The sequence below is a fragment of the Ixodes scapularis genome, unplaced genomic scaffold (genome assembly GCF_016920785.2).
Source record: "Ixodes scapularis isolate PalLabHiFi unplaced genomic scaffold, ASM1692078v2 PGA_scaffold11__112_contigs__length_91849675, whole genome shotgun sequence".
Classification (NCBI taxonomy): domain Eukaryota; kingdom Metazoa; phylum Arthropoda; class Arachnida; order Ixodida; family Ixodidae; genus Ixodes; species Ixodes scapularis.
In genome coordinates, this window is record NW_024609837.1 from 10,685,739 (window position 1) to 10,700,810 (window position 15,072).

General features: G+C 43.3%; 1 protein-coding gene across 1 annotated transcript in view; it reads right to left on the bottom strand.

The window, feature by feature from the left end:
* The window catches only part of LOC8026231 (neurobeachin-like protein 1), a 73,990-nt gene that overhangs the window by 33,709 nt on the left and 25,209 nt on the right, over positions 1-15,072 (bottom strand). Inside the window, exons 25-30 of the mRNA XM_040223000.3 lie at positions 13,588-13,721; positions 9,967-10,129; positions 9,101-9,203; positions 7,158-7,305; positions 5,938-6,096; positions 1,092-1,251 (exon numbers count right to left, since the gene is read on the bottom strand). Of these exons, the coding sequence (XP_040078934.1) occupies positions 1,092-1,251; positions 5,938-6,096; positions 7,158-7,305; positions 9,101-9,203; positions 9,967-10,129; positions 13,588-13,721 (867 nt within the window). The remainder of the gene's footprint in view (positions 1-1,091; positions 1,252-5,937; positions 6,097-7,157; positions 7,306-9,100; positions 9,204-9,966; positions 10,130-13,587; positions 13,722-15,072) is intronic.

Here is a 15,072-nt window from a genome sequence, read left to right on the forward strand (position 1 = left end):
GTAATAGTTTTGATGACACCCATTAAATTCTAAACACAAAAAACCGGCGATCGTTTGTCCGTGCTAACCATGTTGCAGTCTGTACCTCTGTTCTACCTATCTGTTTAAATACTACAACACACGGTTGGACTCCAGAATGTTACCCCGTGTTAACCCAAGAATAGGGCGTTACCCAAAAGCGTGTTGCACCGAAAATGAAACCAGAGAGCCAACTCCAGCTCTTATAAACCTATCTGGCCCTAAACCGCAATGTCACACCGCTGTCTAGGTCGCGCAACAGCGCTACACGAAACTGTGACGTGCGGTGAAGCACCTTTTGTTTTAGCGTTCCTGGGAAACAAAATAGTATGCCTTAGACACTACATTGCACAAGCTTGAAAATGCAGTTTGAAATTCAATCTTACCTAGCCATTAACTAGGATACAGAGAATTCCTTTGACTGGTTTGACACACATAAACAAACAGCTGAAAACTGTAATTAGCTAGATTAGACCATACTACTTGTGTTCTTTTTGTATCTGCTTCTTTGTATGAGTATGCCTCTTAATTAAGGACAAATTTTGATAGCTAGTGATTTGGCTGAAAATTGGTTCAATAGAATGTTACATACCCCTGAACTAGTAACACAAATGGTTCCTTTTTCGCAAAGTTATTGACTTTTTAAGTTTGGTCCGAGAGGCTGAGAGGCTCTACAGGCAACATAAAAAATGTGACAATAAAATGTTCTATAATTCCGGCCAGATTTTCAGCAATGAAGCTTGTTCCCTACGAGTCACAAGAAGTTTGATGGCGTTAAAAATGCCGAGGAAGCTTACGCCAGCAAAACGAGAGAAAACGCGCAAAATACCTTGTCTTTTTTTTAACTGCCTGCTCGGCTTGCAAGGTATACGTGAAAATTTTAATGTTGGTTTTGGCATGAGGTCCTTTCGCCGTTTTCTCAATAGCTATTTTGAATCTAGAAATAATGAATAACCTGACAGGAAGAGTAAAGTCTAAAAATGTGTGTTAGTTTGGGTAGCTCAAGAAACCGCTGGAGCTCCCCTTTAAATTAGTACTCAATTGACTGTTCAATATAAGCTCCTAGATTTTACCTGTCAGGAGAATGAGGTTGACCAGCTCCTTGGCGACCTCGGCGGTCACTTCGTTTGCCGACACGAGTCCTGTCAAGGACGCAAACCCGACTTCGGAGAGCCGCAGCCGCGACTTTGACTTCTCGTAGACCTTGTCGCTTTTGAGCAGTACTTCGATCAGCTGAAACAATCGACACACATTATAGTCATACAGTCGCCTTGAAAAAGCATTTAGAATATAGCCGAGAGAAAAACGAAGACTTCTGTGGAGTTTATTGCTCGACAAATTTTACGGCAAGCAAGCTCAGACATATCCAGAGTGACAGCTGTTCGATCCACATCTGTTTGGTCTTTTTGGGAAAGTTTTAGACTACCGCATCATATGATTTGCATAATGTATCTTGTTCTACAGGTTTTCCCGCTCATTTTAATCCAAGCGACGACCAATTTAATCCCGGGGTCACTCAATTTAATCCAAGTGCCATACAATTTAATCCAAGCGCCACACAATTTAATCCCGAGGTCAGTCAATTTAATCCACAATAGATATATATATATATGCACTCATTGGGGGTGTTCAGTGGTCGTGTTTCGCTTACACATTTGGTAACTTAGAACAATTGTTTATACAATTAGAATTTTTGGGAGGCAATTGAGAATTTGATCACTAATGTGATTACTTTGAGTTACTAGTCCCACTATTGACGAGGCTTAATTGATATGTTGGTTACTCTTTTTACAGCGAGGCTCTTAGGCACCCGTTTCCGGCTTAAGCGGCGTCGGCGTCGCCGACGCCGTCGGCGTAACCACGCGGTGCATGATGAGCAAATTCCCCTGCTAAATGTAGTGGAAAATTTCCCCGCTAAATCTAGCGGAAAATTTTCCCTGCTAAATCTAGCGGAACATTTTCCCCGCTAAATTTAGCGGAAAATTTTCCCCGCTAAATCTAGCGGAAAATTCAACCCGCTATATTTAGCGGAAAATTTTCCCCGCTAAATCCAGCGGAAAATTTTCCCATCTAGATTTATTGGAAAATTTGCCCTGCAAAGGTCGAGCGGAAAAGCTTCCCCGCTAAATCTAGCGGAAAAATTTTCCCGCTAAATCTAGCTGAAAATTTTTACTGCTAAATCTAGCGGAACCTTTTCCCCGCTAAATCTAGCAGAAAAGTTTCCCCGCTAAATCTAGCAGAAAAGTTTCCCCGCTTTATTGAGCGTAAAATTTCCCCCGCTAAATTTAGCAGAGAATCTTCCCAGCTGGATTTAGTGGAAAATTTGTCCCCCTAAGTCTAGCGAAAATTTTCCCTGCTAAATCTAGCGGAAAATTTTTCCCGCTATATTCAGCGAAAAATTTCCCCCGCAAAGTCTAGCGGAAAAGCTTTCCCGCTAAATTTGGTGGAAAATTTTTCCCGCTAAATTTAGCGGAAAATTTTTTCTGCTAAATCTTGCAGAACATTTTCCCCGCTAAATTTAGCGGAAATATTTTTCCCACTCTATCTAGCGGAAAATATTCCCCGATATATTTAGTGGAATATTTCCCCCGCTAAATTTAGCTGAAAATTTTCCCAGCTAGATTTAGCAGAAAATTTGCGCCGCAAAGTCTAGCGGAAAAGCTTCCCCGCTAAATCTAGCGGAAAATTTTTCCGCTAAATCTAGCGGAATGTTTTTCCTGCTAAATCTAGCAGAACATTGTCTCGCTAAATTTAGCAGACAATTTTTTCCACTAAATCTAGCGGAAAATTTTTCCCGCTATATTTAGCGGAAAACTTCCCCCGCTAAATCTAGCGGAAAATCTTCCCAGTTAGATTTAGCGGAAAATTTGCCCCGCTAAGCCTAGCGGAAATTTTTCCCCGCTACATCTAGCGTAAAATTTTCTCCGCTAAATTTAGCGGAAAAATGTCCCCGCTAAATTAGGCGGAAAATTTTTCCTGCTAAATTTAGCGGGAAATTTTCCTCGCTGTTTAGCGGAAAAATTTTCCCGCTTAATCTAGCGGAAAATTTTCCCCGCAATATTCAGCGGAAAATTTTCCCCGCTAAATCTAGCGGAAAATTTTCCCAGCTAGATTTATCGGAAAATTTGCCCCGCAAAGTCTAGCGGAAAATTTTTTCTGCTATATCTTGCGGAACATTGTCCCCGCTAAATTTTCCACTAAATTTAACGGGAAAACTTTTCCGCTAGACTTTGCGGGGCAAATTTTTCGCTAAATCTAGCTGGGAAAATTTTCAGCTAGATTTAGCGGGGAAAACTTTACGCTAGATTTAGCGGGAAAAAATTTTCTGCTAAATTTAGTGGGAAAAATTTTACACAAGATTTAGCGGGGAAAATTTTCCGTAAGACTTAGCGGGGAAAATTTTCCGCTAAATTTAGCTGGTAAATTGTTCCGCTAGATTTAGCGGGGAAAATTTTCCGCTAGATTTAGCGGGAAAAATTTTCCACTAGATTTAGCGGGGAAACGTTTCCGCTAGGCTTTGCGGGGCAAATTTTTCGCTAAATCTGGCTGGGAAAATTTTCAGCTAGATTTAGCGGGGAAAACATTCCGCTAGGTTTAGCGGGAAAAAATTTTCCGCTAAATTTAGTGGGAAAAATTTTACACTACATTTAGTGGGGAAACTTTTCTGCTAGACTTAGCGGGGAAAATTTTCCACTAGAATCAGCGGGGCGAATTTTTCGTTATATCTAGCTGGGAAAATTTTTTGATAGATTTAGCAGGGAAAGTTTTCCACTAGATTTAGCGGGGAAATTTTTCCGCTAAATTTAGCGGGGGAATTTACCCATCATTCACCGCGTGGTTACGCCGATGGCGACGGCGACGCCGACGCCGCTTAAGCCGGAAACGGGTGCCTAAGAGCTGCGCTCTCAAAAGAGTAACCAACATATCAATTAAGCCTCGTCAATAGTGGGACTAGTAACTCAAAGTAATCACATTAGTGATCAAATTCTCAATTGCCTCCCAAAAATTCTAATTGTATAAACAATTGTTCTAAGTTACCAAATGTGTAAGCGAAACACGACCACTGAACACCCCCAATGAGTGCATATATATATATATCTATTGTGGATTAAATTGACTGACCTCGGGATTAAATTGTGTGGCGCTTGGATTAAATTGTATGGCGCTTGGATTAAATTGAGTGACCCCGGGATTAAATTGGTCGTCGCTTGGATTAAAATGAGCGGGAAAACCTGTAGACACACCTATGTCATAAACTGTCGTAATTTATTAACTCCCTCCTGTATCTTTATTCTTTAAGAACCCTGGAGGCAGGAAACTACATAAGGAAGCGGTTTACCGTAATATCCCGAGTCATCGCCCACCCCCCTACCACCTGAAATTCATTAAAAAAGTGGGGTGGGCCATGTCTCGGTGGGTGAGCACAAACACTTGAAAAAAAGCGGAAAAAACCACCTATTTTTCTCTGCGTATCTAGCGCTGATGCACAAGAGATACATCAAACTCAAAACTCGATTTAGTTTCCTTGTTTTATAGAAAAAAATGCTCACGAAAGAATATTTTGCTATAGTGAAGTCCGTTGCTTGCATACGCGCTAGAAACACCGCCGATCTGCATATAGCGCGAACGTTTGTTCCGTGAAAGAATGTCACCACTATGTTCTCCTAGTTAGTAAAAAAAAAAGAAAGAAAAGTCTACAAGAAAATAGAAAAACCGACCAGGCGCAACGAGCGAGCGAGCGAGCGAGCGGACGGACCAAAGAAGCGACCAAGAGCAATGCTGGGAAAGCGGGAAAGCCGGCGGTCGCGTTGGCAAATACTTTGACGTGGGGCCAAGTCGGGCGCCTTGTCAATTGCAAGCTCTTGCGCAACTTTTTGTTTGGTGCGTACATACGTGCGTCCGTGCACGGCAGGCTATCGATGCACGGTTGGGATGCTCTGCAAACGTCTGTGTAGGGCGTTCCAGCAGAGCTTTATTTACGCGTTGGCTTTGCCTAAAATATTGCACAACCGCTGTCGCGACGGGCGGGAAGAAGGAGCGGGTTCGCGGTGACCTTACTTCGGCGGAGACAGACTTCGACCCAACACTCCGCGGTTACATTAACAAACTCTTATTTTGTTATCTCCATCGTTTTCTTTTCGCACGGATACACGACCACTTTGGGGTCGCTCACGGAGGTAAACAAAAAGAAGTGTCTTTCCCTTCTTTGTTTTACTTTGTCACGGACGTCCTCGAACTGTAAGGTCCGCGGCCGCGTCATTCGGGTAGGATGAGTGTTCGCGGATCGCAGAGTCCGCACTGGGGTATTTGAAAGGGTGGGCGATGACTCGGTGTTTTTTCGGAAATCGATATTGGCCCAAAAAATGGGGTGGGCGATGGCTCGGGGATGGGCGATGACTCGGGATATTACGGGTAGTTAAACAGTAGGGTTAACATTTCATGAAAGGAGTTACTAATGTCTTGATTGCAATGTATGTTTATATACTTAGTATGTAGAAATAATCAAAAATATGCAAATGAATGAACCATTCTTTATTGAATTAAGCAAATTCTATGAAGCCGCCAAAGGGCTAAATCTTTGGCGGAGCCGGGATATGAACGCCGGATCTCCCAATATCCGATCGAGTATTGGGACACAGTTCCACACAGCTCCGCATTGTCTTTCTGGCGTTTCCTATCTGTCTTATTAATGCACCGAAACAAAATGTATCCGATCAGAGGTGTTCTCGAAACACACGATGCCATGTGGAACGCGGTACGACATATAGTATAGATTAGCACCTCTCTAGCTGATTTCCCAGTGCATATCACCCGACATGCTGTATCGATTGCTTCCCCACACTGATTATACCTTCACCTAACATCCATCACTGAATGCATGCTTTGTAAGGATAACAAGAGCAAGAGAGACTTCCCTACCTTGAGCACCTTGACCTTTGTACAGCTCGAGAACTCTCGGTTCAGGAGGAGGCAATAAAAGAGCTCCGCGCAATTGGGCTCGTAAAGCAGTAGAACGAGCTGGTCCCTCGTGGCAGAGCCGTCGAGTAGCTGCAGCAGAATCTCGACCACTTCTTTCACCTGAAACAGTTTCAAGGTGAGTAAAGGATCACAACACAGATCACAAAGTAGCACCAAGTTTTCCAGAAGGTCGATGAGCTAGTTAATCCTCCGCATATAACTTACCAGTGGGAGCCCGTAAGAGTTTCGAATGAGAAATATCACACGAGGTCAAAACTGAGCAAAGCTAAAAAAATGCTGAATTGGCCCTGAGAACTTCATTGGGTTTAAAAGAGCAACACTTTCTGGAAATGCAAAACTTCTCTCATTTGTTACTAATGCACATTAAATGCTTAATGCATTAATGCAAGTTAATTAAATGCAAGGGGATCTCATAATAGACACTACGCACATTCAAAGTAAAATGTGAGTCTGGAAAAACAAAGATAATCGTAGTGATAAAAAAAACTATTACAGCTGGGTTGTGACTGCGACTGCGGTTACTATAAGAGGCCTCTACACACAGCACCAGTCATTGAGATTTCCACAATTGTGCCCTGCAATAACCATATCCGCAAATGACATCGACCCTGTCCGTAGCCCACAACGATGCGGTAACCCCGGAAACTCGCATAATACCGTCGGCCACCGTCACAACAAAGGGGAGCAAACGTTGCGATTGTAAAAAAGTTGGCTGGCAGAGCAACAGTGATGTTGCACTTTCTGATTCATCGCCAGGTGGCACAAGCCACCGCCCAATTCCACAAGCTCAGCCGCCACGTTCATCCATCTCATGGATCCACCCCGATAGCCGTCCACTTTCAGTCTCCAGGCGACACACACACGCAAGAAGCACGAGGACGTCGGATGGACAACTCTATCACAAGTGTGAACCAACCGTTTACAATTGCAACACTAAACTAACCTCTACATATCTTGTGCAACCTCTTATCTTCGAGCTACAGTGCCTGAAGCGTTTCTCCAACGGCGTAACGCCGTTAGAGAAAACGCCTTTGCAACGTCATTTGTTGCCGCTTCAAGATTGCCTTCGACACATGAGAGGAACAAGACGCCAAACATGCCGGCTGGAGACGCGTTCCAGACGCCGCGATGCGACGGAAAACGAGACCGCGGAGACTCACCAACTCTTCCTTCTTTTGGGACAAGACGTACGAGACGACCGCATTGACGTCCTGGATGTTGACGTCTCTGAGCATGTAGAAACGAACGAGGGCCAGGACGGCCATCCGAATCGTCTTCACGTCGTCCGACGACAGGAGGCTGCAATCGCTGGAGGACAGGGTGTGCCGTCATTCAAACAGGCAAAGGCTCCAGCGGGATGCAGAAGCGAGCAACATGAGAAGCTTAACTACTCAATAACGTGGACGGTTCGTATTTGAAAATAAGACACAAAGAGGCACGCAAAGGCAAGGGTATTTCACTCTTGTTTATGCCTCGATATCACGGCGACTTTCATAAGGAATTGTGACCAGATCCGTTGCTTTAAGTATTAAGAGGACGACCCTAAAACTACAGGTAAAATGTTCATCGAGCAAAATATTGATTTTTAGATTTCTATTAGATCTGCATCATTATAACATAATGCAACTCACTTTCATTATGCCCTAATAGTTACCATAAAAGTTTGTTATAATTGACAACTGTAAAGAACTGCACACACAGTAATCCCTCGTTATAACGAAATTGCTTTTCTCGAATTATCGCTTTTATCGAAGTTCAACATGGTCCCAACCAAAATGCACGCATTTTGAACCGGATTATTCGAAGTGTATGTGCGGCCGACCACACTTATTACGAAGGCCGCGGTGCCGAAAGCATGCGAGCCTACACGGAGGCGCACGGAGACCTTTGGGTTCCCTCCCCCTCCTCCACCGAGGCAAACGGCAAACTGGGAAAACGGAGTAAACAGGTGACGGAGGGCAGAGCGCGCAGAGCCGGCAGAGTGCCGCTTCCGATGCCGACGCGCCAACTCGGGAACGCAAGCAGGAAGCAGCAAGAGCAGCGTCAACATTCCGACACCACTCACGGCGCCCGCGGCCAACGCCGCTTGACTCTTGTCGAAATCGGGTCAAGGGAGTGACAAAGCCTGAAGGAGATCATACCTTCGGGAGCCCCGACACGCACACCTGGCAGGTGCGCCTGCGGCATACTACACGCACACGTGCGTCACGTGGGAGATTGGTAGTGTTTACCGAAAGTCGCTTAGATCTGCGAGGTTGAGAAAAGTGGCCGACCCAAGTCCGTAATCACCAAGACGTTGACGTTCCGGCATCGGCTGTTCGACACTGTCCACCATTTTTCAGCACAAGCAAGGAATATTGGACTGGTTCGAGAAGTTTCTCATGCAGGAGAAAGCGTGCCCGTGACCCAAAATGAAAGATGGCCAACTGCTTCGTGGATGTCAAATTTTCTCTCGTGGGCATGCATGCCGAGCCGACGCACGACCTCCAAAGGTGCAACGATCTCCTGTGTGAAAACATGCTGGCAAAGCCACTGAGGATAACTTTGGTACATTTGCGCTTGTCGAAGCACACGTTCCCGTTGTTGCTCCTGTCATGGATGCTGCGATCGTAGAGCTTGCATGCAGCCAAGGTAAACACAAAGCAACGTCGGAGAGGCACCTCGCGAAACGACAACAACTGCGGAGACGCAAAACATCCTACGGCTGCATCGAAACAAACTGGAGTGCAGCGGCAATGACAGTGTTCTCGCAATGCCTGGAGCAGTTCGAGAACTGATGCCCGGATTCAATTATCAGCAAACTCCACTTAATTATTTTTTTTAGTCAGTAAAGCTGCCACGAGATGTTCATAACCAAGGTTTGTTTGATTAAATATACGGTCAGAGTGTTCCGCAGTGTTCCAGTCCACCTTCAAGGCCACTGGCACTGTTTATGTGGCTCTATCGCTTTTATTGAATTACCGCTTATATCGACTTTCTTTTTGCCGTCCCGTTGACTTCGTTATAACGAGAGATTACTGCAGTTCATTAAATAATATAGCACCTTGTATACAAACAATATTAGTAATCGTTCTTACAAAAAGAAAAGTCAATGTCTACAAACCTATAAAACATCTGGACCATGTCGAGCAGAAACTTGGGACCATACTTCTTCCTGAAATACTTTCTGTCTTCTTTGATAATGGTGGTCAGGTACTGGATATGTCCTGGTAGAAAGAAACAAAAAAAAAAGCCTTGGCACTGTAGAAGGCAGTAAGCAGCCCAGCTTCATAACTTCAGACATAACCCCAAAAAACCCAACCATACAGGGTACACCCACTTCATGGCATGAACTTCAGTCAAACACTCATTAAACCCATTATATTTCTAGGGGTGACTTGATGTCAAGCACCAAATGATAGCGTAGTCGCCCAATTGAAAACATTTTCAACAGCAACACTTGAGAAAGATGTCATGAGTGAAGTTAGAATCTACACTATGGGCCAAATGGACGAAACCGAAGTCAAATAAATTGCAAAAATTAGTTTTGTGTGCTAGGAAACCGTAATTTACCACAAAAGTGTGGCTAGATAAAGCATTTGTTTCGTGCTAATGTCAAAGAAATATTTCTGAACCGTTTCCTGTTGTCAAACCAAATGCCTCAATGGCCTACAACAATGTTTTAACACTTTGACACGAAAAAGACATGAAGCTCCATTTCAATCTGTAGCACTCCAGAAAATTAAAGGTGAATTATGGTGTTCTAACATAGAAATCTTATTTTCATAGCTTATTTAAAGTTGGACAGGGTGATTTAGTCCACTCAATACAGTGATACTAATGGAGATGGAGATATGGAAACTCATTTCTGGAGTGCTTAGAATTTGACAGTTTTAGAATAATCTTAAGATAAAACCACCGAAGATAAGTAACTGAATCAATGATATTCCAGAACTAAAATGAAATGCACTCCTCTTGAGAAATACTAACCTAGTCGAACAGGAAAGCTGCCCTTGCTCCAAATCCGGAAATCGAAGAGGATGTGCTGATAGACCAGCTTCAGCATTTCCTGAGCATTCTCTGCACTGCTGGCATTCTCCACAAGTAGCTGAACTGCCATTAAAACATTTACGTCGATACAGTGTCCTGGTACCTGAAATGCGGGAAAAGAAAAGGCACCGCATCTGTTACCGCTACACAATAGTCAAGCAGTTAATAGCAATGCAGGGAGGCTAGAAAGCCTACATTACTAGAAACATGGTCTGTGCAAACGACAACTGTTCAGCTACCATTGTTTGGTCTTTGTGCCTCATAAAGGTGAACTGGAGGCAGGGTTCGGCAGTATCGCGATACAAATGTATCGCGATAGTATTTCAGAAATACATTTCGTATCTGTATTTCTGTAACGCAATACATTTTTTTCACCACTATCTGTATTCCTGTCTCGAAATACATTTTGCATGTTCCTTTGTATCGCGATACAATAAGGGTGAAATGTATTTCGTTACATCTCTTGAGAAATACTCCCACTCCCCCCCCTCCCCCCCCCCCTCCCCCCAAAAAAAATACATTCGAACGCATTTTCTTTTTTTACTTTTAAGGGCACCAAGGTGAAGGAGATGCTGAGGCATTGTTACCATGCTGACCAAGGTTCCTTCTGATTCTTCAAACTAATTTTCTATGCGTCCTCTTCTGTTGCGAAGTGTTGCGTATTGGAAGACTCGAACCAGGTGGCGTGCCAGGAGTGGAGTCATAGAATCTTGTGCCGCAGGCCCCTAGGTAGGGATTTCTTGAGTCATTGTTTGCTGGCATCCAAAGCCCGCTGCTAACCGTCTCTCTTGCCTTAGCGTACACAGTACACCCAGCCGGCAAAACCGAGTCACAATCCCGTAGCAGCATGAGCCTGGCGGTGGTTGACTTGAAATAGTTGGATGACTCACGCAGTGAAGTTCAACACATATTTGAATGCGTCTGCGGCTGTGCCCGTAATATTGCACGGCTCAAGGGTACGTCATCAGCCGACATGAAAGTGACCCCTTGCTCTGGTGTTTGATTCGAAACCCATGAAGAAGGTCAGACGTGGCCTCGCTGTGCCGACCCAGACCTTGTACACCTGCAACTCGTCTCGAGCACGCTGTTTCTCGGAGAGCTCGCACCTGTGCCGGAAATATCAGGTCGCAATCCACGAGGTCTCTATTTGGAGTATGCAAGGCGAAACTTGAGGACTGCAATCCATGCGTCGGTGGCGGAGGGTCGACAGGAAGGACCTTCACAACAGGGATGCCACCGTATCGTTTTTTTCAACCGTAACAGAAGATAAGAGATATGTTCCCGGAGGCTTCAGGTGGCCCACCATTCTCGAAAATTTCAAATGACACTGCCTGCACGATCTTCAACGAGGTAACCTACAACGAAAGTACTTATTGCCCTTTCATACAGCAGCGTGAGGTTTCATGTTCAAGGCCACCACCTACAGATAAAGTATACCAGTTCATTCCACCGTGACGTTATGTGATAAATGTTGAAGGGGGCGTTCTTATTGGACAGGGGCACGGCGACGTTTTGATGAGATTAGGATGACATAGAATTTATTTAGAGGTCGAAGTCTTTTCACATCCCTCGTTAGACAGACAGGATGTCAGGGAAGGGACCGCGGTCAGTCCTTGATGGAATGTTTTTTTGTTTTGTTTTTTGAGCCCATTAAAGACTCCTCGTCATCCAAAATCACTACTTTCAAGGCAAAGTGAAAGCCTACGGGAAAGTAATTTCAGGATCAAAAACTTCCACTTCCAAGTTCTAGCTTCATCTCATTTGGCGTCTCAAACAAATTTGGAGAATGTATTCCAGTATAAGTATTTCTGTATTTGTATTTCTGCCCTCCTTTAAATGTATTCCTGTATTTGTATTTCCAAATACTTTTTGCCTCTTTTTAAAATGTATTTCCGATACGTATCGCAATACACTTTTACAGATATATTTCAGTATCAGTATTTTAGCTACTATTTTAATGTATCCCAGTATTTGTATTTCCAAATACATTTTTGAGTATTTCTGCCCAACCCTGACTGGGGGGTACAACACACTGTGCCAGTAGGGTAAGATAGCGCCACTCGTGCAAAAGCCACGCAATTGTCGTGTCACAATAAACTTTCTACGGATTGACTGCCCCCAAAACTTTCTGCTACTTCCGAGTTAGCGTTCACAACAGTTATTCTGTAAGCTAGACCGCTGCTTTTTGCCTGTTCATGTCACATGGCAGGTAGATGGAACCAATGCCCCTGCAGAGCACACGTGCTCTGGAGGGAAGTGGCTAAATGATTATTTGACTTTATTTAGACCCCCCTAAGTGCAATATATGTTTTGAAAAAGTTCAGCTGCCCCTTAGATCTACAGCTCATACGTCCCACACGCAGAACAGATTAGAGATGTACAAGCAGAGCTGGGCAAAGAGACATCATGTTGTCACGTGATCACGTTGCTTGAAGTCAGGTCATGTGACACAGTGTCATTCAATGTCATGTGACACTGTAACATCACGTGACCTGACGTCGCACGACGTAATCACTTGACATGGCGTCGCATTACACCGTGACTTGACACCCAAGGTTACACAGTGTCACGTGATCATGCGAGTCATAGTGGCACAGGCCACATGACCAGTTGACCCACACTGGCACCAACCACATGATGATGTGACACATGGTGGCATCCCTTTATATTTTGCAAGATGTTAAGGGGGGACACTACCCAGAAAAAACAATTTCTGCAAAAAAAAGTTGATTTTGAAAAATGTCATATTTACATCCACCAACATCTAGAGAGTATTGCCAGAAAGTTTCATTAGTTTACACTGCATAGTTAATTTTTTATAAATTATTTTCGGTTCACTGATGCTAAAGAAAAGGTAGAGGTTGGAGCACTTTGAACGCATTTTTCTCCATTCCACTTTTTGGCATAAATTTCACTTTAGGAAAACTATCGTTTTGTTAATACGCAACTTGGATTGATTTTTATGAGTGTTTCTGGGGTGAAATTTTAAGGGGAAGATAACTATGAGCTTGTATTTTTTATTTTTGTCATTTTTCATGCTCAAGAACTAAAAGTTTGGACAAAAGATGGAAATCTAAAAAAACTGTATTTGTGTTTATGTAGCTTTTTTGTCATGAAAGATGGTATAACATAGAAATATAGCTCCATAGTTATCTGCTCTGAACTGTCCTAACGCAATGTAACACATGAAAACAACAAATTTATAAGTAATTTCAAAACGATAGTTTTCCTAAGCAGACACGCCCACTTTCGTCTTTGAACGTTTGCAATTTTTTTTATACTTCACCCAGGTTAACAAAAATTAGCAGAAATGTTATCAACATCAACTGAAACAAGCCCTGTAAATATAATTTAAATCAGACAAGTGGTTCAAAAATTTACTTTTTTGGGTAGTGTCCCCCCTTAAGTTAGCTCACTAAATTTAGTTGATGTGGGCATAATACAGCTACAGTGACAGCGACAGGACAGCTATACAAATTCCAACTTCGCTTCCGTTAAAATGCGTTCTGCAATTAAAAACAATGAAAGTCACGCAAAAAGCGAATGCAATGAAAGACCCACCCTCTGCATCAGAGCTCCGATGGTTGGTATTCCGGTGCGTGCGAGGAGCTGCATCTGGTTCTCAGAGCTCCCGTTCATCAGATGCTGCACTATCACCAGAAAACTAGACACCTGGTTCTGAGCAAGCCTCAAGTCTGGAAGGACAGAACGACGGAGAAGAGGCCATACAGGCCTAGCTCTGTAAGATGCACACTCAAATGTAGTTAGTTGCTCACAAGTGCATGGACTGTGGTAGTTGAGGTCCCGTCTGTGACTGATCTTCGTCTTTCCGGTAAAATAAAATTATGTCCTGTACAATTACCCTTTTTTTTTATTTTGTAACTTGCATATCTTCGTTGAACATTTTCGAAATAATTCACTCCTGATTCACTAAGACAAAGAAGGCTCTATAACTCTGGGCAATGACAGCGACATTGCAATCACTTTCTACAACTTCTCCAAAATAATATTGTGTGGCTCCTAAGCTCATTTAATGTACCACGAGCCAAAACGCCTTTGAGAGAAAAGATTAATTTCGCCCATATTTCTTTGGTTCAAATTTTTTTCAAAGCAAAAATCCCCTATTTTGGTTTTTCTTCTGGATCTGAAGACAGTCACACCTTGTGTTTCTTAGACACTGATCAACTTAATAAAATTAACATGGCAGCAGACAACACTTGACGGGCACATAGTTCAGAAAAGAATGGCAGAGAGACGACAGAGACAAGAGACGGGTGACACAGCGACAGAAAGAGGTAAATCACCCGAAATAAACACAAACATAGACATGGCAACAAATTATGGTGATCCTCGTTTTAGGTACATTTATGCACATTCAATATTTATGTCCCCGCTAAGGCTGGTTCACAAACTTGCATTTGGCTGCGACCGAGCATTGTGACCTCTTGCGACTGCTTACAACGCGAGGCCAGAATGGCGCCATCTATTGGCAGACCCTGGAACACTTCAAATCTGCATTTAGTATTTCCCAATTCTTTATGCATCATGGTTTCACCGTAGACTTGAAATACTTTTTTGTCAATCTTATAAATAGTATTCTGCGTTTTCGGAGCTTATTTCTTGTCAAGTTCGGAGGCTGTTTTTTGGGGTTTATTGTGTGGTGAAAATTTGGAGCTTGTCGTAAGTTTATTTTTGTTTGATTCCCAATCCTCCGAAATTCGAAGCTCAACTTTAGTGTTTTCTATTTTCTTTTTTTCAATAAAAATAAATAATATCCATGCATAAACGTGTGCTATAGATTCAAAAGAATGCCCTTGTATCGACTGATTTTTGTTCAGCTGGATCCAGCATTGGTGCCACTACCGCCGGCAATACTAATTTGTCCCCCGGCAACAGTTGCAAACAAGTGCTGCTTCGATAAACACTGATAGCTTAAAATCAATGAACTCCCAGAGGCAGTCGCTGGGAAGCTAGTATTCATTGCACCGTATCCATCAGTTCGCTCCACGGCTACGTGGGGTGAAGTGGTAAAGGGTGTAATATAGA